Raw genomic sequence first — 24,389 nt, forward strand, 5'->3', positions numbered from 1 at the left:
TGCAGGGGCCCATCGCGACTTTGTGATGAAAGAACTGGGGCTGAGATTCAATACACCAGATCAGAGGAGGTCAAAGAAAACGTTCAACAGTATCCAAGGTTGAGAATTTCATAGCTCTTGTTTATTATCCAATAGCTATCAGGACTATGTAGTTGCTAGATTGTTGGACAGTCGTACTGATTGACGACCTCGGGAGACGATTGATACATCGTTTATTACCAGTAATCTCTATGTGTCAATTTTGGTGAGGTTTACAATGTAACAATACAGATCTCATCATGTGACCTTTATCAGTGGATTTCAATCAGGTGATTCCAATATGACCTAATTAGGATTAGCGTTGGGCAAGCGAGAAGCCCTCACACAATCACTACCAAATACGGTTAGCGTCCCAATTACCCGATCCCACAACGGACAGCAAAGTCATTCGAGACTTCCTCCTCTCCATCCCTCTGTCGACAATCAATCGCGAGTACTCGCGCCAATCCGCCCATCATGTGTACGTTCTCTCTCCCACGCAGACATCGACTCTCCATGATATTCAGCATACATCGCAAACTCTCGCTACTGCAATTTCGCGGATAGCACGACGAAATCTCAAAATAAGAGAACGACCTGGCTAACATGTCATTCTTCATCCTACAGCGCTCGTGTCCGGCGAGAAGACGAACTTCCAGTACATTCTGCGTCTGCTCAACACCAATGTCGACGGCAAGCAGAAGATCATGTACGCTCTGACCCAGATCAAGGGTGTTGGTCGTCGTTACTCCAACTTGGTCTGCAAGAAGGCCGATGTCGATCTCAGCAAGCGGTACGTTTTTTCTTGCTACATTCACAACATCGACCTATGAACCCTGCAATGTCTTGGATTTGAAATCTTGAATGGAAATGGAGATACAAAGGAAAGGAACGACAACACATTTTCGCATATATCATATTTCAAGTTCGACACTTCAGAAAAATTTCAAATTTGTTTGTGCGATGAATCGACACTCGCCAACAATATAAACCGAATCGACTGGGGAAGAAGACATTGCAGGGCTCTATGGAATTTGTTGATTTCATGGCTATGCGAGCAGAAGTGCTGACGGATTTTCTTTATATAGTGCTGGTGAGCTCACCACCGAAGAGCTGGAGCGTATCGTCACCATTCTTCAGACCCCCACCCAGTACAAGATCCCCTCTTGGTTCCTGAACAGACAGCGCGACATCACCGATGGCAAGGACCACCAGGTTGTTTCCAACGGTCTGGACAGCAAGCTTCGTGAGGACCTTGAGCGCCTCAAGAAGATCCGCTCCCACCGTGGTCTCCGTCACTACTGGGGTCTCCGTGTCCGTGGTCAGCACACCAAGACCACTGGTCGCCGTGGCCGCACCGTCGGTGTCTCCAAGAAGAAGGGCTAAACTATTTGTTCTGTCTTTTTTTCAAGGGGCTTTATTTTGGAGGGATTCCTTATTTCCTGGTGTGTTTCTACGGGCATCTGTGGGATCTTTTTTTCCCCGCTGGCTGGGTGTGTTGCCAGTCATAAAAATTGAAAATGAATCATACCAATATGAAACGACCGATTGATTGCTTATTTTTGACCCGTACATGATGGGAGAACCTCTTCCGGTTTATCTTCCCTGCAAATGTGTCCTTGTGGTTCCCAACACCAGATGTAACCTTGCAAGTTCCCTAGGCCCGTACATCTGTGTCTTGCTTGTGTTCTCACTGTAAGGCCGTAAACCCGTGGACCTCTTAATGTGCGCTGTAAAGTCCCCGTAGAAATAGCGTTTTACAAACTTCCCCATCAGAGTTGAACTTGGTGGCGTAGTCTAGATTCTGCTGGAGTTCAAGGGAGCATATTGGTCCTCAGCCCTACAAACTTTGACTCGAATTTCTACCAGTTGGCTACTACTAGCAGCGCTTTACTTCAATGTTCAGGCTACTATGTAGTAGCATATTACGGCTTAGTAGATATTTCTTGGTTCTGATTCTATTGAGTTACACCAAACGTGGAGGTATATAGATGTAAAGAGAATTTATTGACAAATCTTGAAACCTATTTACTTCCCAACGTCTCGAGCCACGTTACTAGAGCAAGGCCAAACCAGATCGAATCTAAATCCTCACGAAACTTTGCGTAGTGACACATGCATGTCGCCCAAACGAGATAGATCAAAAATCATAATGGAACGAGAAAGCAAATTTCAAAGCAGTAATGATAAGTGAGCGGGAAAGACGAAATTGAAGATTCTTAGAACTGCTTGTCAGCCAACCAGCGGTTGAAGAACTCCAAGCTGGATTCAGGTTGGTCCATGGGGACCATGTGGCCACCGCCAAAGATGCGAACGAAGGTGAAGTTGCCGTGAGACTTGTATTCACCGATCTTCTTGCCCTTGTGCTCCTGCTCTTCGATGAGAAGGTCGCTCATCTCAAGAGGGGCATACTCCTCCTGACCGGGCCACTCAAGAGCCTCAGTCCAGGCCTTGTTGCCGAGCCAGTTGCAAATGAAATCAGCATCACCAGCGTAGATGAGGACTGGGATCTGCTCAAGAAGACCAGGGACGAGGCGGTGGAAGGGCTTCATCCAGTCGCCGTGGAACAGGAAGTTGCGGTTGATGTCAAAGTTGCAGCTCTCGAAGCCATCGACCTCGGCACCCAGGGCTTCACGTACGCTCTCCTGGTTGAGGTACTCAGACACGTAGCCCATACCTGAGTAGCAAAGGTTGGCGCTATCCTCGCACTTGCCACGGACATCATAGACGTTCTGACCGGTTTGCTGGTAAGGGGCTAGAAGAGCGTTGTTGCAGTAGATAGAGGCTGGGACACAGATCCAGGCACTCTCGCTGTTGTAGCAAGACTCAATCATGGACAGACAGCGAGGCAAAGCGTTGTCCATAGAGCGGCAGGCGCTCTCGTCCAGAACGGCTGGGTAACCACCGTCACCACAAGCCATGGGGCGGTAGTATTCGTATTGAGTCAGGCCGTCAGTCAAACCGTTACCAATCAGAACAGACTTGAGGTTGATGTTGCGGTTCTTGTGGGAGAGAATCTCCGACGCAAAGGCAGGGATATAGTGACCGGCATAGGACTCGCCAGCAATGTGGAAATCCTGCTTAGCATACTCGGGGAATTCACGGAAGAACAAAGACAGCAAGGCGTAGACATCCTTTCCAGCAGCAACGGTGTCGCTGACAGTGGAACCACTGTAGGAGTAACCAACGTTGACAGGCTGATCCAAGAAGATTACGGAAGCATTGGAGTTCCAAGCAAAATCATTGTAGACGGTCTCAATCTTCTTGTTGATAGAGCTGGGTCCAAGCTCCATGAAAAGACCAGTCATGGATGAGCAGCCGGGGCCGCCGTTTAACCAAAGAACAACGGGGTCATTCTCGGGGTCGTTACGAGATTCAAAGAACCCTGTGTGGAATATGTGTAAGCCAGAGAAAATTGTCCAAAGGGTCTGGGTTTGTCTAAATTGGACTTACAGTAGAACAGATGCTTGTCTTCCTCGTTGTCATCGAGGTAACCACTGTATTGCTTAACACCGGGGTCAACGCCTAGAGCGCTAGGATCCACCTTCTTGACACGGAGATCGTAAGCCTCAAGCTTTCCATCAATCTCACGGTGCTTAGTGCCATCAGTGCCCTCAACCCAGACGCTCTGAACATCAGCTCCACGAACAACAGAGTCCCAATGGGAGTCAGGACGGCGAGTGTGCTTCTTGGGTAGCGACAGCATGGGGAAGTGGTCCGAGTTTGGGAAAAGATTTGTGACATCTTCCCACATTCCCCGAGCTTCGTCAGAAAGGGTCTTGAACTCCTCCTGGAGCTTCTGAAGGGGCTTGGAGATGGTGTCTGCGTGCTCCTGGGCCAAAGCCTCAAGCGCCTCGTAGTGACCACCCATGACCTGCTGCACGGGCGGAGCTGCTGCCGATGCAGCTCCCACCAACAAGGTGGCAGGCAGAAGTCTCATTTTGAATGGGTTTCAACTGAGATTGGGATAAAATGGATGGTAATGATAGCTTGTGGTGGACAGCGGATACCGAGAGGGTCTAGACGGCAGCTTATCAGTAAACAGCTCACACGATATCCTACTCAAAATAGGAAGTAGATCAGATAGAGGGAATAGAAGACGTACATTAACCAACGGTGTCCAGTGAGATAATAATAAAGTGATTCCTTGGAGTAACAATAGCAGGGGGAACTTAGGGTGGTAGTGAGGAGAAGAGGAGGTTCCAGGGTTGGGGAGAACCCTGGGGGAACTGATGACGCCGGATTGGGCATGACCGTGATAAGAAGGAACCAATCAACAAACAAATCCCCTTCTGAGTCAGCTCGAGTCATGCGGGGGTCACGAGTTCCGGTCCAGAAAAGGGAATGTGCTGACTCAGCGAGCAGATCTTCAAGTTTGCTGCAAGGAAACGATATCCATGCCTACATATTTCATTTACACTTGACTCGTCATAGATTTGCGCTATATATTGGTTGGATTGCGTTCACTTCTACCTCATCTCTTTTGACTGCTCCTCCACTCATTATAAAAAAAAAAAAGTCTGCCTGGTGCAGCTAACCCCACCATGCCGATCAACCAACCCTCCAACCAGATCAAATTTACAAATGTGTCTGTTGTTCGACTAAAGAAAGGTATGCGCCGAGTGCAGTCTCTAGATAAGCTGGGCATTTTCAGCTGGTCGTATGAAACTAACTCATTTGGTTGTCGACAGGAAAAAAGCGTTTCGAGTTAGCCTGCTACAAGAACAAACTGCTCGAATACCGATCCGGCGCTGAAAAAGATCTCGATAACGTCCTCCAAGTCCCAACAGTATTCCTTTCCGTATCCAAAGCTCAAACCGCCCCCTCGGCCGAACTTGCCAAGTCATTTGGCGCAGACACTCCTCGCGATGAGATTTTGCAAGAAATTTTGCGCAAAGGAGAAGTGCAAGTAGGCGAGCGAGAACGCAAGGATATTCTTGACCGCGTGGAGAAGGAAGTTTTGGATATCGTCTCCGGTCGACTCGTGGACCCCACCACCAAGCGCGTGTACACATCGGGAATGATCTCTAAGGCGCTGGACCAGCTGAGCTCGGCCAGTGGACAACAGCAAACTGGTGATGGACCTGGCGCGGGCGATGAACAGCCTAAGAAGCCGATGTGGACAGGTGTTTCGTCAAACCGATCTGCAAAGAGTCAAGCACTGGACGCCATGAAGGCTCTTATTGCCTGGCAACCCATTCCTGTAATGCGCGCTCGGATGCGTCTGCGTGTTACTTGTCCTGTATCACTTCTTAAGCAGTCTGTCAAAGCTGCCCCTGCTGCGGGGGCTGGCAAAGAGAAGGAATCTTCTTCGGGCGGATCAAAGTCCAACAAGAAGGGCAAGGGCTCAAAGAAGTCTGCTAAGCGGGGAGATGATTCTGATGCGGAGGCCGGAGACTCTGATGCTGAGGGAGCGCCCAAGGCTGCAGGAACCGTGAGAGACAAAATCATGGGCTATATTGAGTCAGTGGAGTCACAAGAGGTTGTTGGCGGCGATGAGTGGGAAGTCGTTGGTTTTGCTGAGCCTGGTGCGTTTAAGGGATTGAATGATTTTGTTGGCAACGAGACCCGTGGTCGTGGACGAGTGGAAGTTTTGGACATGTCGGTGACACATGAGGATTAATGACCATCGAGGACATAGACTGTTATGTACATGAACGAACCATGCCCAATGATTGATGACTTCGCTAGATAGACAGCAAAAGTTTTGACTTATTTTGGACACTGCCCTTACATTTCTAGACATTATCGCCTGTCTCGCATTTAAAAGTCGTTTCAAGTTATATTATGACATAGGACTAAATCGGACTCGCTCGCTGACAAGTATGATCGGATGGTTCAGGTTGTTAAAATGAATGTATAGAGAGGCTATCTCATAGCCGACTTACCTATTTTCACTCTAAACTTTAACCCATTTATACAATTTGCATCCCTTAGGTCGCCTGGCATTTCTCGCTGCCGGGCGATCTACGTGGGTCATAGGTTATGGCGATCGTTTAGGCTGTTCCAGATGTCTACTGGCGGACATCAGGGGATAAGTATTAAGAACTCCGCCTGACCCTCCCGTCAACTTGAATTAGTATAAATTTATACAAGAATTGTGCTCACTTTAACGAAGCTATAGGAGATAGCTCATGAAAAGAAAAAAGAAAAAGCTGTGAAGGTCAAGTTTGGAAGGGACTACTGGTAATGGCCGCTTCGTACAGTACTAGGTACCTTTGAACAAAGACTTAGCCGAACGAATCTATTTTGCCCCTCTGGATGCTGCTGGGACGAAACAAAGAGATTAGGTTCTCTCTACTCTTTGTGGAATTGATTAGTCCAAAATTATCTTCATTCTTCTTTATTCCGTTCTTTAGATTGCAGTGTTGCATACAACTTGCCAAACATCCAATAAGGCCGGGTCAATTCTTTACCGTGGGAATCGGTTTATTTTCCAAGAATACTCAATACTAGTAGCAAATCGCTACCGAGGGATGCTACGCTCTTTTCTTACTAGCATAGGGCCTACAAATGCTAGCTTTCTGTCTCATATATGCATCAAATTCCCGGAAGTGGATGAGACAGGAGATTTGGAGAAGATCACTATACAGGAAGACGAGCGAGAGGATTTACTTCGGCTTCGAGAGAAATTTGCATTGGATTGAGACATTTGGAACACTTGAAATGCATTTTTATGGACAACTCACGAATTATTTGCTTGATAGTACCTGTATAAGCAGCAAAAGTGTCCAAAGTGCCTTTCGGGAGATTGATACACATATCAGAGGTATCCAGTCCCTAACCAAGATAACTCTCAGGGTCTGCAATGGACCTCCAGATCCATCTGCCAGATTGATCTTTTCTAGAAGGACTGGGGTGGACTGTCTTGGTGATCAATAGATCCATTTCAATATCGGGTGCAATTCTCAGAATTGAATCTAGCTTGTCCAACTGCCCTTATCCACAACACATAGAATATCATGCACTTGGGCCACATCATTGAACAAAATTGTCGAAGTGCCAATCGCAAGACAGCCAAGTTAGAATGGAATCGACGGAAGTGATATATCAGAAATTCCAGGCTCAAGGGTGCACTTGAGAATGAGTTCTTCTGCTGCTCATATGCTAGTTATTACTAGCTATTTTGCAGTCAATGTTTAGTCAAATCCCTCTTGCTTGCTCGCCACGAGTGCCTTCTGCTTCTTGTATTGTGCATCTTTCCCGTTGATAAGCTTTCTGGCCTCCAGATCATCCGAAAGCTGGAGGACATAGTCCTGGCAGTTGTAACCTGCGAACTCATTGTGGACTTCTGCTTCTTCTGCTGGTTGATCGATGAGTGTAATGTGTGAAACAGGCACATTACACAGATGAATAAGCTCTGAAAAATTGTCGGAGTCGCGAGGATCTGCCAATTGTCGGTCAAAGCGAAAGTTCTTGGAAAAGCCTTCAACATGGAGAACTAGCTGTTGGTGTGTTGTGGGGCTGTTGATAAAGAGACCCCAGTATTTATACGAAGCTTCCGATTCGCCATTTTTCATGGAAACATAAAGGCTACATGATGCGTCCGAGGTCATCGTGGTAGTTTCTCGGCCTGTGTAGCGTGCCTGGTACTTTGTAGTTCGGAGTAGAGAGTGGTAAAAAATAATATAGTGATGATGTTAGTTTCCAAGGTTGAGATAAAATAGAAGATCTATGCGTAATCTGAGAGTTGTAGCACCAATCAACCTTCCAAGGTGGGAAGTATTGTAAGGGGGCGGGGAAAGCAGGCTTGACGAGTCACATCACTTAGCACCGCACATCCCTCGCTCTTAAAATCGCCTTTAATCAGCCTAGCAACTTCAATAGTAGATCAAAGGTATGAGATGAATGAACTCATCTCAAGGATCAAGACCAGATAAAAATGCCTATTGTCTGATGAACAGAACTGACAACAGCTTCAAAGCAATACTCTTCTTCACCTTTTTTCGGCATCAAAAGCCAGACCAACCCCCTGACGAGTCTTGTGGCAATCCTCCTGCTAGTACCCGATGCATGGTTAAAGTTTTCAGCTACTTCTGGCAATATTTCACGAGTTTACCCCTCTCAACGTCGATCAAAAGTACACTCTTCATCACTTGCATTGCAGACGATGTGAAGAGGATCTTCAGGGACTTGACAGAATTACGTATAATTGTGAGACCACGTTAAAAGGACATCAACCATAAATTTATAAAAGAAACAACATGATATTATACAACGAGTGAATCCAGTGAGGAATATCAAAACTCCAACTTCATATCAACATCAAAACCATTCGGGTATCCAAGATCGAACATAATCACATGTGTGACTGAAAATTGAGGCATCATCATGATCATTAAAGCAAGACAAACAAGACTATACGAGGCAGAATCGCCCCCTTTAACTCCTTCCCACTTGTGTAACCCATCATTCTTTCCTTATCAGGATTTTCATGCTATAGTGCATCAAACGTTAACCCCCCAGAGACCAATAGCATCACAGCCCGTCACTAACAGAACAACATTCTTACCAGGTCCAAGCTCCTCTGCTAGATCAAGGGTGGTTCGTACTGCGTGACTGGAATCCAGCCCAGCCAGAATCCCCTCGTGGTGTTGCATGGTTTTGAACCCATCCAGGGCATCCGCATCAGTAGCGGTTTGGATTTCAACACGACCACAGTCCTTCCAATGGGCTAGCTCAGGCCCCACGGTCGAGAGATTGAGATCTGGTGAGATAGAGTGAGCGTCACGAATTTGCCCATCCTCATTCTGGAGCATTAAAGTTCGTGACCCCTGAAGCACACCAAGCTCTCCCTCTGTGAGTGCAGCAGCCTCGGCAGCCTCCACACCAATCAATCTGATCTTCCGATTCTGAAGGAATGGCCTGAAAAGTCCAACAGCGCCACTCCCACTGCCAACAGCGGTGACGACAGCATCTGGCTGGCAACCAGCCGCCTCGTACATCTGGGCCGCGACCTCCTCGCCTAGGAGTGCCTGGAACGTGCGTGTTATGGTTGGCAGAGGATTCGGGCCCACTGGTCCTCCCATGAGGTAGTACGTGGATTCGTAGTTGCAGACTGAATAGCGGAGTGCCTCTGTGATTGCAGCGCGCAGAGAGCCCATGCCTGAGGGGGGTTCGTGCAGTCAAAACCTTGGCCCCGAGCATCTTCATTTCGAGCACATCTTCCTCCTGTGCCCGGGCGTCATCGGCACCTATGAGAATAACGCAGCGCAGTCCCATGCGTGCGCACATAGCCGCGGTAAAATTACCGTGTTTTGCGGCTGCACAGTCGGTGACGATCTCGGTAAAGCCCATGCGGCGGGCGAGCAGAAGCTGACCGATGATGTTGCGGGCTTTGTGACTCCCATAGTCATTTTGATCCTCTCGCTTCAACCAGATGGTGGCGCCGCCAGCCCGGGCCGTGAGCTTGCTTGCTATCTGCAGCGGGGTGGGCTGGGCACGCTGGTATGTGGCGAACTCAGCCCAGAAAGAGGGGTCGGAGACAGCAGTCTCGAAGAATGAGGTCAGATTGGTCAGGAAACCTATGATGGATTCAGGTGCAAACCGGCCCCCATAGGCTCCATAGCCGTCAAAGATAATTTGTGGCGGTTTCAGTGTGCCATCTTCCTGCAGAATCGAAACATACGGTGTGTCGATATCCTTAGAAGGTATAGTGCCTGTGGCAGGCAACTTTACAAGCTGCCCCGGGAAAGAGGAAGCAATTTCACTGGTTGCAGAGGTTGCTGTGATTTGAGAGTCTGCATCGGATATGAATATGGAAGAGCATGTGCTAATTGTCCCTGTCAATGGCGATTGTGGACGCGAGGGATGAGCTGAAATTCGACCAGAAGGGGTAGATGATACACTCTTCTCGCGGGAGAGTGCTTTCTCCCGTACCCGACGGGGGATACTAGCATAGTTGGTTGCTCGGCGAATTGATCTCAGCCGAGGTATAATGTGTGCATTATCTGCAGGATCTATATCTTTAGAACCCTGTTGAGATGGAAAGCAAAGAAATCGGAAAGATTGAAACATTGTGTTGATTGAGGACCTGATGCAGGCACAATGGAATGTGGGACTTTGGAAAAGTTCAATGAGACAACATTTGAAAACGACTCGGACCAGAGGAATAGAGCCACTTTTGTACTGCTGGTTCTGGACTGAAGTATGCGAGGCAATTGGGTATAAAGATATGCAATTGAGGCGGCTTCCACGTGGAAGAGACGGTGAATGATGTTATACAACAGGGCGCAGATAGAAAGCTGACGGGCTTGTGCCTGCCTTAAATACGGTGTGACAACTATGATAATTCGAACACCTATTGACAAGGCATTACTAGCACTGCCAGTAGTGTTGAATATCCCGCAATTTTTCTGGCACTCACGCAGTTGGGCACTCCGAGTCCGATTCATCTCCTTGTTGCCGAATTCCCGGTTCATAGTAGGAGAAGCGCCAACCCGAACATGGGTATCAATTCTCGAGACTCTTTTTTTTCAGCTCTACTCCAAGTTGAAGACAATGCCTATTTTCGGGATGTTCATGTCCAATGATCGGCTAAACTCATTATGGATATTATTACATTGCAATTGTATTATACATTAGTTTTTTATAATCCCTACTAGTACACATCCTTGGCAAGACGAATAGTCTCCAATAGGAGCACGTTCAAATCACAGAACACTGACCTGGAATCAGGATGAGGATTAAACCTTTTAACCTTGGAGCACATCATCACTAATAATCACACGGTGATATTCATAATGCTACGTATTGTGCCATCAAACGTAATCAAAATATCAATATGTATGGCAAAATCACCAACGCGCTGAGCGCTTAGGCCCGCCCCAAAACTTGAAACATGGTGAGAATCCACATATATCCCAGAGCACCTAAATTAGTGCATGCACCTAAAATCCGAGTCGTTCGCACTCAGCTGAACTGATAAGAGAATATTACAGCTTTGATCTAGATTGGTCCTTCAAGTTGGAATCACAGAAGCGGGGGAAGCATGCGGCTGCATGCCATTTAGTACTGAGGGGCAGTTCCTACTACTAGTAGAATGCTTTTTCAAGGGTTGAACCGGATTTTATCCATGTATCACTCGGCGTACTAGTTTAGCTCCCTTGGAATTTATTTGTGGTTCTTGCCAAGTCAAGTGCACAGCTCTCATGTTCTTTCGATCCTTTAAACAAGATTCGCCAGTTTGGATGGTGATGAAATCCACTATGAAATTGGTCATCTCGCTTAACACTGGGAGTTCATGCGGCGCTGATCAATGGCCCCATGATGAGATCTATTCTACTCCTGAAAATCTTTTAAATCGAACTACAGAGCTGTGTATTTGCTGTACATTTTGAGCAGAACGGAAGGCCCCTAAAGCGTGGAAGGTCATGTGATGGTAGTATTTGGGGATATTGTTAGACATTCTAGAAGATTTCGTGCGTGAGACAGGAATGTGATCAGAAAGGTAAGGATCTCGATAATATGCTTGTTTGTCTTGGATTTCATCGGACTGCCCAACATCGGCGAGTGGATGGCGATGCGAACCAGATACGACCTAAGCAAATCCCGAATATACTATTCAAGTGGCAAAGAGATGAGCAACCTCGTATATAACATCCAATCAAAGATTTAGATAATTCATCTCGGGCAGAGAACCTGTAAGCCATTATTTCTAAGATGCCAGTCATCAGCTTCTATATTTACCTCCTTCTAGATTGGTCAAGGCGCAAGACCAATTATCAGATCATCGCGGATCAAACAAACCACGCACTTATACCCGACGAAAAGACACAGATAAACAGGATCTCGACCCCTCACGTCTGACCATAATCCTTGAACCCATGTAGATGCCCCCACTTGCGTTATAGGCACTACTCCCCGACGCAACGTTAGCCCCCCTGTACCACATACATGACCCAGGGACCCGAGCACAATCTTTGAAGTGGCTTGTCTGAACCCAGGAAACCAAAAATAATAAAAAAAGAAAATATACAAGGATGTATACGAGAAAAGCAGTATGTGAAAGCGGAGAATTTGCACCAGGTAGCTGGTATATGCACAAGCATAGAAGGCCAGGGAACTTGAAGACTGTGACGTGGTCAGCATCAGCTCCAAACAAAGCAACCCAAGAACAGCATAAATAAGCGCCCGGCTCTTCTCCCCGATCTCAGCTAATATATTTGTCCCATTTGTCCCAATAACTTCGTTTCTTCCACGTGGGCTTAATCAAGCTGCAATATTATCTACTTATTTGGACCTGGTTGAAATTGAGACTCAATTGGGATCAAAACATTAACCAATATTGATCTTGACGCCTAAACTTCAGAATTCCAACTTGCGCCCAACTTCAAAGTTTGAGAATATTCGTATTCAGAACTCAATCAGTATGAACGGTGATGCTATACACACCGACAGACTTGCCTCGTCACGGTTTCATCCCAGTCGCGTGATTGGCGCCCTTGTCACTGATCTACAATTCGTCGTCTGGCTCTCGTACAAGATTGTCAAGCAGCTCGTTAAGGGTATAGCTGCTCTGTTTCAATCTTGTATCTGGTAAAATATCAGTCGATACGTGAGTGTGCACTGCTTTTTCATACTAGTCCCGATCTTTTACAAATTCGATCATGCTATGCTATTATACTGACTTTTCTATGGTTCTTAGGCTTTTTTTACTTTTTCTTCTTTCTGTTCTTGCTACCACGCAAAGAAATCTAAACGAACATGTCCAACCATTTGGTATATTGGACATACACAGACAATTATCTGCACATCTATGGGAGGTCTGGAGTCAAGCTGAATGGACTTTGACCAGTTGACGGAAATTTGGATAGGTGCATATGCTGCTGGCGGGGATCTGGAACTTGAATCTACGACATATACCACTGTGGTAAACCATTTGAATGATGTACATACCTAGATCAAACCATTTTTTGAATATTATTTCAAGTTATATTACATCGATGGTGGGTTTTTGAGTGTTCTTTTGATTTACATAAGTGCCAGTGCCGACATCCATCATGATATCGCCGATGGCATATGCTATGTATGTAGATAACGAATTCAAGTTATCATAGGCACTTCCACTTTCACGGAATATTCAAATAGTTTACTGGGATATACGAATATTTTGGATAGTCTCAAGCTATGTGGGAGTCTCGGTAGACAAGCAGACTATAGGTAAACCACAAGCAACCCACAAGAGACCACAAACAAACCACGAGTAGACCATGAGTAGACCATGAGTAGACTATAGGCAGACCATAAACAAACCACAAGTAGACCACGAGTAGCTCATAAGCAGACCATAAGTAGACTATGATATCTAAGTGTTGAGTAGATAAGTAGACCGTGACCATGAGTAGACTACCTAGGTATTCCGAAGTAGACTGATTACCCAAACCTCAAGTGCTTGGAAGAGACTTATGATTTGAATATGCTGGATAGTATCCCTATGTGCATAGAATTTGAATCAAACTTGAATAATCAATTTTGATATTTACACGCTTACATGGATAAAGTATATCTATAAGGTGGTGCAGGTAATCTTGAGCGATATCCATGTACCCGAGACGTGACGAAGACTCGGATGAATGGTCCCCTCATCTCAACTGACATCAGAACAAAGTTATATAAACTCACATTTCATTCGTCATGCTGGAATCCAGCACATTCCAGCGACCACTCAAAGAAAAAAAGGCCAGGGCCGATCGGTAAGGATCATTACCTCGTTCGTGGATGCCGAGACGGAGAAGCGATCGGGTGCGGGGTGTGAAAGGCTTGGCTGGCGGGGTTAATCCAGATTGGATGAGAGAGAAATCTAGAACAGAGTCCATGGATTACTTTAGATGTGACTTCAAGTGTTATGAATTTCAGCTATATGTACTATTGAAATTCAGATGGCAGTGTCCACAGGTGGATATGGTTCATGGTAGATTCCGAGTTTACGATTACGAGACTGGCAATTTAATATTCAAGCAACTTGTATTTGTATTTTCTAAGTGACATTGATAATGTCGCAGCGATATGGGTGCATCGCGTAAAGCAAAAACTCCGAACGGGTATACGCTCAAATGCAATGCAATAGGTTCTAAGAAACCGAGGGTAAAAAGAGAAACACAGTCTGGATCCTAGCTTCATTCACAAGGAAATGAAAGCTCGGTCTCACAGACTGGTTGGACCGATGTCAGAATGACCATCGTTCCGATCGGAGGGTTCGTGTGAGGGTCGTGATAGTGTTCCTTCGGAAGCAAGTAGCGACACATCAAGTTCCATAGGAACCGATCGTATAAGAAATCCCAGGTGAAAAAAAGCAAGGGATGAAAAAGGAAAATCGAGAATCATCAAACCAGGACGATAAGCCGACAATAGAGGAAAAGGGTAATAAAAAGGATACTAAGGACACTCTCCGGGATGTGTAACAAGAAAAGAGGATAAGCGGGTAAGGGTGTACAAGGTTACGCGCAGACCTGTAGACCGATCAAGGCGCGGGTGAGATCCTCGGGAGCAAATGGCAGCTGCTTTGTCGGATATGGAGCCGACTTCAAGTTTGGAGCAGGTGACATGGAGCGCACGATGGGTGATGTGTAACGGATTGACTCTTTCAACTGGATGATGGGATCCTCTGGAATCTCATAGACAGAGGGTTCTGGCAGAAGGGTCATCATCGACCCATTGTAGCTGTCGGAGTTGACGACAGTGGATGATTGAGAGCCCGTGTTGGCAGGGCGGGGCGAGTCAGTGGAAATGGGGGAGACAGGGGAGTCCCAAATAGCTGTGGCGATGGACGTCAGGGAGATGTTTTAAATTTATTGTTTCACCATGGGGGGGATTCCGGTTTAGGGGGTCGTTTCTCGGATGGGGGCAGAAGGAGAAGTTTCCCGGGGTTGGTGTGATGGTGTTTTTCTTTTTACATACCTGGGTCGATAGCAACACCATCATCGTCAGGAGAGATATCGCCAGTATCATCCGAATCAAATGGACATGGGTTATCAAAAGTGGCGCAAGGTGATAAGGAAAGGTCCAGGGAACGTGGGCGTTCCTCCATAGCGCGGTCAAAAGACCAAGCGGCTAAACGTTTTTGGTGTTCCTTATCAAATGGGCCCCGAAACTTGGAGGGGGAACCTCATTGCGACGATAGTATTCCACTTTTGGTTTTCCATTGAGTTGACTGGTACTGTTGGATGAGCGGTGGAACACTCTTCTGACTCTCTCACGAAACGTCATTTTGAAAGTTGAAAGATGGTGGTGTTGGTAAGGGAACTATTCAGGCCTCACAGGTGCAGACCAATCCCGGATTGGGAACGGACGCGGAGGATGTGCAAGCACGTAGGAACAAGACGGTCGATAAACTGTATGACCATTCTATGCTTGACAGAGTATTGAGATTGTAGTGGGTTTGAAGGAAGAAAAAAAAAGAAAAGTAGGAAAGAAGAAGGAAAAAGGCCGGCGGGTCAGTAGCGAGATGGGGCGAATATGAGGGAAATGAAACTCGGATGCAACAGGGCACAAAGTGATGTACAGTGAAGTACGCGCGATAAGCCCAGGAACATTTGAACCGTGGGAATGTGGGAATGAACCAATGTCCGGCCCCCGATCCGGTGTATTATTTCCAATGCCTTACAGCGGACTCCGTATAGAACAATGTCCCAGTCTGTTTTTCCCCTCGACTCCCCAGTGCTACTCCAGATAATTGGATTAAGAAAGCCCCGTCATTGGTTCTGCAGAATATCCACTGTCTGTGCGAGGGGGGCGCTACTCGCACACCGGCGGCGCGACTTGGGACCATTACCACTATGAAGGCGCTGATTGCCCGATGATCCCGATCGGACTAACCCGGAGGAGCGATAATGGAATTATACACTTGTGACTATTGAGAATGAATAATGGCTGCAATCGGTCAATTTTAAGATCATTTGACTTGGCTCTTTATTAGAGATGAATCATGGCCGGAGTTGTCAGTGTCAGACGAACCAAGGACAAGATTTATCCCGTGCATCAATCGTGCCTGGAGACTCGTAGAAAGTTTACGTTATGCAGCGAAGGCTTCCAGAACCCGAAGACCCCCACGGAAAGAGGAGTAAAGAGGAGCGACCGGACCACCGAACACCGACCATAGGTTGCATCATGGGGAATATGAGACGTCAGCAAAGAGGAGAAAACCGGAATCTACCGGTGAGTTTGTGGTGTTTGCATCCATTTCTCGGCACAAAGATGCCGAGTGATGACTAAGAATATCCACTTTTTGCCATTTTTTTCCACTACAATAGGCTTCCGCTCATGTAGCCAACTTTTGCAATCTTTTCAACAAGGCCGGCTGGCCCAATGGCAAGGCGCTTGACTACGAATCAAGAGATTGCAGGTTCGACCCCTGCGTCGGTCAATATTTTTGGTTCTTTTTATATGCAGAACGGCGTATTCGATTCCAGCAATGATTCTCTTTTGTCTCATAAGGCAAATATCGGAGTTATTATTGCGGTCTTTACAAGAAAGAATACAATATCTTTTTCATTTTTTATTCTATCCGTCTCTGCTCCGAGTCTATTTCCGATCGCTCTGGCTAGTGATATCCCTACGAGAGTCCTGGACAGTTGGAGTTGATATTGGCATCATGATGTTTTATGCAGTACAATACAGTCTGGTCCCAGATATATATCCATTTTACTTAGGATCAATGCAAACACACCTGGCATTCATCTCATCCATGTCTTTGAGTCTTCCGAAACTTTCCAAGGTTCGATCAAAGTCCATAATATTTACATTGACATGTATTGCACACGCGTCCTTTGCATGAATACCCATGGATTGACATCATTGCGCTTTTCATTGTACAGCCCACCCAGACACTCGTGGGTCCTGGCAGTGCTTTTGCCGCCGAGGCATCCAAGGATGCCTTTGATTACGATGAACAAAAATAAGCCCGAAATCGCTTTCAGATCAACTGGTTTATTTTTATACTATTTTGATTATGGAGCCTCTGGAATGATGTCATTTCCCTGCCGTGCTCAGGAATGTCAGTGCATTCTCATCCTTAGAGGGGAAAAGATGAGATAGCCCTGGAGTATTAATCCACGTAGTGACTACTTAGTACCTAGAGACATGTGTCCAAGCTGTTATCTAGGAGCCCAAAATGATCTACCTTGCAAGTAAAGGGGTCATAACGGTCAACCCCAGATCGCCCCCTCGAGCCTCCTGTCGCCCCCTTAGTGCGAGCACTCGCAGCAGCCCTATTACCCGATCCGGCATTAGGGCTGCAGTATGGTCCAAGCGCGCTGCAGGAGGCACACGACATCTGAGTGCGGAACTATGAAAGGGATCGCATTCAGAGTAACTAGAAAGAAGAAAGCAATTGGGATTCTATATCGACTGTCAACTGGTCATATCTGTTCCCGGGTCGTTGAATTGCCCTGGTGATGTTGGACTTGTGACGGGTAAACACGGCCACATTGAAATGAATTGTTTCAATGTTTCCAATAATAAACACTTCAATTTCAGAGTTAGTAGAAATAGGCCATTTGTCCTCTACGTAATAAGGCCCCATTGTCATAAAGCAATTTCCCTTCGTTCCAGAACCTTTGCATCGTCAGTATTGTAGGAACCACGGATAGGGAGCTCAATCCAGCATACCGGATCGCCGCCATCCCTTACTTGGCCCACTCCCGACACACTCTTATTCTTCTCAATCTTTCCTCTTTCCATCTCTTACCTGTCATCGGTAATCACCAATTGTTCTCAAGTGAGCTCACATTGCGCGCATTTGTCAATCGTCACACTTATTGACCGTGGTCACAGAACACAACTTCCTTATTTCAACAATGGCCAAGAAAGGTGGCAAGGGAAAGAAGAAGGGTGGCGCCAAGGCCACCGCTGCTGCTGCTGTCGACAAGGTCGCTGACAAGGTTGAGAATGTGTAAGTCATAAACTATCTTCCGGGCCTTGGGCTCATTTGCGCCAGTGAGAGCGCAGATGATTTTTTTGGTTGGTCGCATGACGACGGAACCGTTATGATCGACCAAAACCGTTTGGAGCGCAAACCCGCTAATCCCTGTTTCGACCATCAATAGTAACCCCAGTGAAGAGACACCCACAAATGACGTGAAGCCCGAGTCCGTTGAGCAGACAGAAGCTCCTATTGAATCGCAAGCCACTGAGACCCCCGCTGCGGCTGCAGTGACCGACTCTAAGGCTGAGGAAAGCGAGACCAAGGTTGAAGAGGCCGAGAAGAAGGTCGAGGAGGCCGAGAAGCCTGAAACTGTCCCCGAGACTCAAAAGGCCGAGACCACCGTGCAGGATGCTGTAGACAAGGCCCAGGCCTCCAAGGATGCTCAGGCTAGCTCCCTGGATGCTGGTGAGAAGCAGGTCAAGTGTAAGCTCAGAGCCCCTCCATAAAAAAATATGCAAAAAAAAGCGAAACGAACGATTCACTCACATTTTTCACAGCTGTCCTCCCCGAGAGCTCTGTCAAGGAGACTAGCGTTGGCGCCGAGATATACCCCTCAACCAGCGAGACTGCTGCTGAAGAATCTGCAACCTCCACCGCTGCTGGTACCACAGCCCTCGAGAACTCTCTCCCTGAGCGCCCCAAGACCTCCGAGTCAACCAAGGCCCCCGCTACCGCCGCCGCTGCCATTCACAACCACGGCGAGCCCGCGACAGTTCCCTCCGAGACTCTCGACGCTGCGCACACCAAGCGCCCTTACGAGAAGCCCATCTTCTCCAACGACGAGGTCAAGCCACCCAAGATGGCCAAGACCGAGGAGGAAGAGAAGCAGGCTGTCACCGAGACACCCGAGAACCTGGCTGGTGCCGGTCCCGCCTCTACAGCCGCATACACTGCTCCTGAGCCCGTTCCCGTGGCTGCAGCTCCCACCGTTACCACCGACTTCACCCCCGTCTCCAAGCCTGTCGCCGAGTCTAAGCCTATCGCTGAGTCCAAGCTTGTTGCCGGATCTCCCAGCAAGGCGAACCCAGATGCCGTCGCGGCTGCCAACGCTGCCTTGAACAGCTCCAAGTCCGACAAGGGTGCTGTGGCCGCTGCTGAGGGTGAGCTGAAGAAGCCCGAGGCTGCTTTGAAGCGTGAGGAGACCAAGGCTACAGAGGCGCCTCAGCAGGAGGCTGCTCCCTCTGCTCAAGAACCTGCTGCTTCTGCCCCTGCTCAGGGTGCTGAGTCCAAGGCCGATGAGCCCCAGACCAGCGAGCAGGCCGAGAAGAAGAAGGGTGGATTCTTCGCGCGCTTGAAGCGGATGTTCAAGTAATTTCTCCTTTAATGTCTTACCCCCATCAATTTGCTTGGCTTCCAGATCGGTTAGCAGGTTCTTGATTTGGGATGGGATGTACGATATGCGTGATGCGTGACGTGTTTTGCTGGTGTGAGAGATTCGTTGAGGTTATTGCCTCTGTTTCTCTCCTTTTTTCCTTTGTTTTTTTCTTTTTTCCAGTCAAGGTTTTTGATGATACACCGAAATTATATATTAGTGCTTATTGAATAAAATCTCTTAAGGAGATTCTCTTATTATTTATCTTTTCTTCTTTTCTACTATTCCTTTCTTGTAATCAATTGATGGGTCCTTGTTGGGACTTCACCGCTACTTTGCGTCAACTGGTCCACGCTCGATCTTAGCCTAAATCACATCAATTGATTTACATTGATGGAGCACGGAGTAAAGTGGGTGTGTAAGTACATCTTTATGGGGCTATTGATGATCATCTTGTCATTGTGCAGATTTTGAGGGTCTGGGTCTTGGGTGGAGTCGATGACGAGTAAGGGGTGGCGATGGTATTATTCGCGAGGCTGATACGATGAACGGAGTACGGAGCACTTGGGTACATAGTGACAACTGCACAGGTGGAATTGGCAGGAAATCCTCCGGAATCCGCTCTGCTTCAGCTTGGACATCGATATGTGGAGGTCATATTGGTATTTTCAGGGTCGATGGTATAGTGTTTTAGCAGATGGAGGAAAGGAGAACACCAGTTGACAAGCTTCAAGTCCTCCAACGTTATGGTTTGTCCACTCGACGAGCTCATCCCCTTGCCAAAATCCGCTTCCTCTTCTCCTCATACTCCCACCATTTCTTCCTCGCCTCAACTCGTAATTGTCTCGGTGTATCCCCGCTGCATTGGGTTGATCCATCATCCCATCCCAAACTGCATCTCTCAAAGCATTAAACATATCATCCTGCGCTTTGATTCGATCATCAACCATCACCTTGTCATCCTCTAGCCTGCGTACACAATCCCGGGGTCTGAACCGTAACATGCCGAACCGCATCAATTCATGAAACGGTGTATTCCCCTTTGCATTTTCAGCACGAGGATCAGCACCTGCACTCAACAAGGTCTTTGCCGCCTCAATCTGTCGAAGATTCTTGGCCATGATGTGGAATGCGGTACTCCAGTCCTTATCAACATCCTTTATACCTGCACCACGAGCCAAAAGTAGATCGAGTATGCTAGGATTAAGTGGCTCGCTATCGATTGAGTTAATGGCGAGTAGATGTAGAGAAGACTGGCCCTTATTATCCTTGATATTCGGGTCCGCTCCAGCTTTGAGCAAGATCCTCAAGGCATTTTCGAAATGTTTAGTCTCACCACACCCAGCATGAAGCTGAATAAAATAGTGAAGCGGTGTCAATCCATCTTTATCTTTGTGATTAACCATCTCAGAACTACCAGCCAAGAGTGCTTTAAAAGTACGAACAAGGCGGAAGTCAAGTTCTTCATCAGGTAGTAAACATCCAATTAGCCTAGAGCCTTTTGCTGCCCAGTGAAGTGGAGTACGGCCATTCCCATCGAGTGAGCATACCATCTCACTAATACTGTGGTTGGCACTGCCTGTATGATGATGATCTAGTAGAGCCTGAATACCCTCGTTATTCCAGTACAAGCTGCCAACATGCAGCGCTGTAGAATCGCGATGGATATCATTCATGTCAAATAGATGCTGATCCAGATGTCTATGTTTTGCATGTACATCCGCACCGGCATCAATGAGCTGCTTAACCACCCCATACCCAGCACGCGAGACAGCCTGGCTGAGAACATCATCGACTGGCTGTTCCGGAGATTGGGAATCGAAACCAGAACAAAGAATAAAACTGGACCAAGCGACGAGCCCTTCGCCATCTTCGCTGGGTGGTTGAGGAGCAAGCTCAGTAGTACAAGGAGACGCGCCCCTCTCAAGTAAGAATTGGATCAATTTCTCCCCACGAAACACGCGATCACGTAGCCAGGCACTGAGATCATTGTAAGGGCGCGGAATTCAAAGCCCCAGGACTGATAATGAGCCAGCCGCAGCTAGTAGTATCGACCCATAATCTGGATTCGGGATATGGAGTGATTCCAATAGGGACTCATGATCTAATAGCCAACTTACTGTCTCGAGTTCGCCATGTGAAGCAGCTGTTGTTGCAAGTGAGAAATGCCGTTTCTCAAGTGGTTCCACTGGAGACGGTTCGTCGCGATAGTAATCGAGTAGAATATTGAGAGATTCCGTGCTACCACTTGCAGCAGCATTCCAGAATGGGTCTAGCGTAGCTGTTTCGCCGGGGGCGAGTAGATAATTCTTTGAGTAGCTGGTGGTGTATCTATGAAGCATTGGAATGTCGTTTTCCGTGATGATGCTGAGTAAAAGGGCTCTGTATAGTCTGTTTCGTAGAGAGGCGAGCCATCTGTATCGAGGAGGGGGACTGATGGTGTCCACTCGGTAGGCTCATGAAAGTGGACGTAAGCCATTGTGATTGACTTGAATTCTCAGTTGGTTACTTCTGAGAAGATGAGACTTTTCTTGAGTCAATATAAAGGAATTGTTGAAAAATCGAAGAATATCACAAAAAGAAGGTCTAACAAAGTAACCGAATGTAGACTAGGGTATTATAGCGGGCACCTATTTGGGTCAACCATGGGGCGTTCAACCACCATGTAAACATTTGAATTATTAATTGACACCCGGATGATTCCGAGATCAAGAAAAGCACCATACATACGACTCATTTATGATGTTGGCCATAGCCTGAAAACCATATAGAGTAAGAATTGAGAATTTATCTGATGAACTACATGTACATCTTCAACGGTACCCCATATTTACAAGAATCAACGGGTATGGGTATATCCGCTTATCAGAAAAAATCCTGTGTCTCCTCAACCAGCGCTAAAAGAGTCGACGCCAAACTCTGCGAGATCTTCCAATGACTGATCCGCTGTAATAAATCAATAACTCGAAATAAGGACCCGGTTGCCAGTTTCGCAGGCTGCAGCCTGCCAGTCTGTTCCAAGAAAGCCCCAATAGCATCAACGCCATGCAGTTTCAATTCTGAAAACTGTAGCTGATCCGCCACAGAGATATTGATCGGCTCTGAATCCTGGTTGCTATTACCGAAACACATAAAACATGCCCATACAAGCCCGCAGTGATACAAACACATAGGAACGTGGATCGCGGGCTCCACACCCGCAGGGAGGGACTCGAAGTTTTTCTGGATTAACATTGCATGTAAAAGACAGCGCTTTGCATCCGTGGAACGAACCCAGTTTCGTGCGTAGGGGATATACCGCTGTGCCACGTCGTAGCCTTCTCGTCCCAATGCACATTCCAAAGCATTGAAATCCGAGTGCAGATTCATGAAGACGGAGTGCCAGAGCATCATTAAACAAAACCAGCTTGGTTTGCCAACCATGTTGGAATGGTATGTGCGGTACCAGGATTTGAGGAGATCATGATTTTCGGTTGTTTTTGATGACCAGAATTTGGGCCTATGACCTTGCTCTTCGCAAACTAGGGCGCTGATTGATTGGAGTATTCCGCATAGGGCAAAGTCACTCGGTATAGGCGATGAGGGGAAGTTGTTGCAGATTGAGGGTTGAGTTGATGGTGATGGAGGGGCATATTCTAGAGAAGAAGCTTTAATTTGAACTTCAGTCATTAGAACTTTCCATTGAGCTGCGCTGGGGGCTGCGAAGAGCTCGTTCGAGGAGAGATGGGGGAGACGGTTGCTTCCGTGTCGGAGGAGAGGTTCGTGGTGATGAATTTTCGCAAGTTCGGCGTCATGAATGTGTAAACCCATAACTATTCTGAAATATTAAGTTAGCTTTGGCTCAATACTAGTCTTTCAGAAAATGGCACACCTCTTTTTGACTTCTATTTGAACCCAGGATAGCCATGTATCTTCCAATGTCTGCCCATCGGCGTCGAAAAAATTGTATTCTGGGTGCTCCAGGTTGAAGAATTTCCCCTTTCGTGCCCACTGAAATTTTCCAATTATTTTTTGTCATTAAACCGATTTTTCAAAGAGCTGATAGAATAATTGTAAAATACTTACCGCAATTACAGTTCCATGAAACATTTCAATCCCAGCAAGGTCTTTTGGCCGCTATTGAGAATAATGGTGAGCCCATGTTAAACTTGCGGTTAAATGATATCCATACCCCCATTACAAGGCCAAAAGTTTGTCCTATTATAGACGCTTGCAAAGCAATCAGAGAGGACCCTCCTGCCTTAGTGACGTATGTGTCCCACTGCAAGTTATTAGCAAAGCCCAGTCCGAACCAGTTTATCAAGTGTTCATACCGAAGAGAGGGTAGCCTTGTTGAGCCTCTCAAACATACTAATACCATGCGACACTGCGCGCGGTGAGCCTATTAATAAACTTCCCGCGGAGCATATGGACAGAAGAAGAACAGCAGTCCGGATACCCGGTCGGAATGTAGGCATATGCACCACTGGGAATAGAGGGTGAAATTTGGAGAAATACGCTTGGACACACAAATCCTGAATAGTCATTAGTATTTTGATGGAAAAATAGGAAAATGCCAGATTCATACAAGAAAAGGAGTGGAAGGTAGAATCCCATGTTGTACCCTTTGTTGGAGCCGTTCTGCTAGTCGTTTTCGATATGAGTCGTCAATGAGGTTGTTCTCAGACTGTACAACAGGAGTTATTTGACCGGAAAGGGGAATTTCGGAAAAAGTGTGCCATTTTTTCTGAACCACACTAGCATGTCTCTCAGTAGAGTTCGTGTCAATGTGAAACTCTAGCTGCAAAGGTCGAATATCATCTAAGTCGGGCATCGTGTCTGTCGTGGGCACATGGTCTGAAGTCGCATATAACAATGAGAGATTCACAGCATCGAGATCAAAGTCATCTCCTGTAAGCAAAGCCTCCAAATCTCGGTTATCTATCTGGTAGTCCCATGGACCGGGTAGAAGACTCGACTGCTGATGCCGCCATGTGTCCGCGGCTTCCAGAGGGAAAAGCGAGGTCAATGGACTCACTTGAGTCGGATACGCAGTTTCATCACCAGCAGAGAAATTCGGGGTTGGTTTGTCGATAGAAGTGCTGTTTGGAGGCGATACTAGAGTCATGATGTCTCCTGGCATTGATATAGAATTCA

At 47.0% G+C, this 24,389-nt stretch overlaps 9 protein-coding genes across 9 annotated transcripts; 3 read left to right on the plus strand and 6 right to left on the minus strand.

Annotated features, from left to right (window-relative positions):
- Positions 1–495: 495 nt before the first annotated feature.
- Positions 496–1,404, plus strand: N7483_004895 (40S ribosomal protein uS13; the record flags this gene model as incomplete). The annotated part of the gene is made up of 3 exons (XM_057088332.1): positions 496–499; positions 646–811; positions 1,107–1,404. 3 exons carry the CDS (start codon positions 496–498, stop codon positions 1,402–1,404), a joined length of 468 nt encoding a protein of 155 aa, XP_056948161.1.
- An 833-nt stretch (positions 1,405–2,237) lies between these two features.
- cp3 (carboxypeptidase C PRC1) lies at positions 2,238–3,958 on the minus strand (the record flags this gene model as incomplete). The annotated part of the gene is made up of 2 exons (XM_057088333.1): positions 2,238–3,403; positions 3,472–3,958. The coding sequence occupies 2 exons, from the start codon at positions 3,956–3,958 to the stop codon at positions 2,238–2,240; spliced, it is 1,653 nt and encodes a 550-aa protein (XP_056948162.1).
- Positions 3,959–4,562: 604 nt separating this feature from the next.
- Positions 4,563–5,641, plus strand: N7483_004897 (guanine nucleotide exchange factor SDO1; the record flags this gene model as incomplete). The annotated part of the gene is made up of 2 exons (XM_057088334.1): positions 4,563–4,629; positions 4,710–5,641. 2 exons carry the CDS (start codon positions 4,563–4,565, stop codon positions 5,639–5,641), a joined length of 999 nt encoding a protein of 332 aa, XP_056948163.1.
- A 1,516-nt stretch (positions 5,642–7,157) lies between these two features.
- N7483_004898 (uncharacterized protein) lies at positions 7,158–7,574 on the minus strand (the record flags this gene model as incomplete). Its single annotated transcript, XM_057088335.1, has 1 exon — positions 7,158–7,574. One exon carries the CDS (start codon positions 7,572–7,574, stop codon positions 7,158–7,160), a length of 417 nt encoding a protein of 138 aa, XP_056948164.1.
- Positions 7,575–8,465: 891 nt separating this feature from the next.
- On the minus strand, positions 8,466–10,035 carry N7483_004899 (tryptophan synthase; the record flags this gene model as incomplete). Its single annotated transcript, XM_057088336.1, has 2 exons — positions 8,466–9,124; positions 9,213–10,035. The coding sequence occupies 2 exons, from the start codon at positions 10,033–10,035 to the stop codon at positions 8,466–8,468; spliced, it is 1,482 nt and encodes a 493-aa protein (XP_056948165.1).
- A 4,421-nt stretch (positions 10,036–14,456) lies between these two features.
- Positions 14,457–15,046, minus strand: N7483_004900 (uncharacterized protein; the record flags this gene model as incomplete). The annotated part of the gene is made up of 2 exons (XM_057088337.1): positions 14,457–14,773; positions 14,917–15,046. The coding sequence occupies 2 exons, from the start codon at positions 15,044–15,046 to the stop codon at positions 14,457–14,459; spliced, it is 447 nt and encodes a 148-aa protein (XP_056948166.1).
- Positions 15,047–17,813: 2,767 nt separating this feature from the next.
- On the plus strand, positions 17,814–19,253 carry N7483_004901 (uncharacterized protein; the record flags this gene model as incomplete). Its single annotated transcript, XM_057088338.1, has 3 exons — positions 17,814–17,908; positions 18,063–18,364; positions 18,439–19,253. The coding sequence occupies 3 exons, from the start codon at positions 17,814–17,816 to the stop codon at positions 19,251–19,253; spliced, it is 1,212 nt and encodes a 403-aa protein (XP_056948167.1).
- A 668-nt stretch (positions 19,254–19,921) lies between these two features.
- Positions 19,922–21,732, minus strand: N7483_004902 (ankyrin repeat domain-containing protein; the record flags this gene model as incomplete). Its single annotated transcript, XM_057088339.1, has 3 exons — positions 19,922–21,175; positions 21,374–21,584; positions 21,701–21,732. The coding sequence occupies 3 exons, from the start codon at positions 21,730–21,732 to the stop codon at positions 19,922–19,924; spliced, it is 1,497 nt and encodes a 498-aa protein (XP_056948168.1).
- Positions 21,733–22,118: 386 nt separating this feature from the next.
- On the minus strand, positions 22,119–24,375 carry N7483_004903 (fungal specific transcription factor domain-containing protein; the record flags this gene model as incomplete). The annotated part of the gene is made up of 6 exons (XM_057088340.1): positions 22,119–23,070; positions 23,125–23,243; positions 23,319–23,369; positions 23,425–23,514; positions 23,567–23,767; positions 23,821–24,375. 6 exons carry the CDS (start codon positions 24,373–24,375, stop codon positions 22,119–22,121), a joined length of 1,968 nt encoding a protein of 655 aa, XP_056948169.1.
- Positions 24,376–24,389: the final 14 nt, after the last annotated feature.

Source organism: Penicillium malachiteum (genome assembly GCF_028827825.1).
Source record: "Penicillium malachiteum strain IBT 17515 chromosome Unknown utg000002l:1.0-8849297.0:1.0-8852440.0, whole genome shotgun sequence".
In the NCBI taxonomy this organism is placed as follows: domain Eukaryota; kingdom Fungi; phylum Ascomycota; class Eurotiomycetes; order Eurotiales; family Aspergillaceae; genus Penicillium; species Penicillium malachiteum.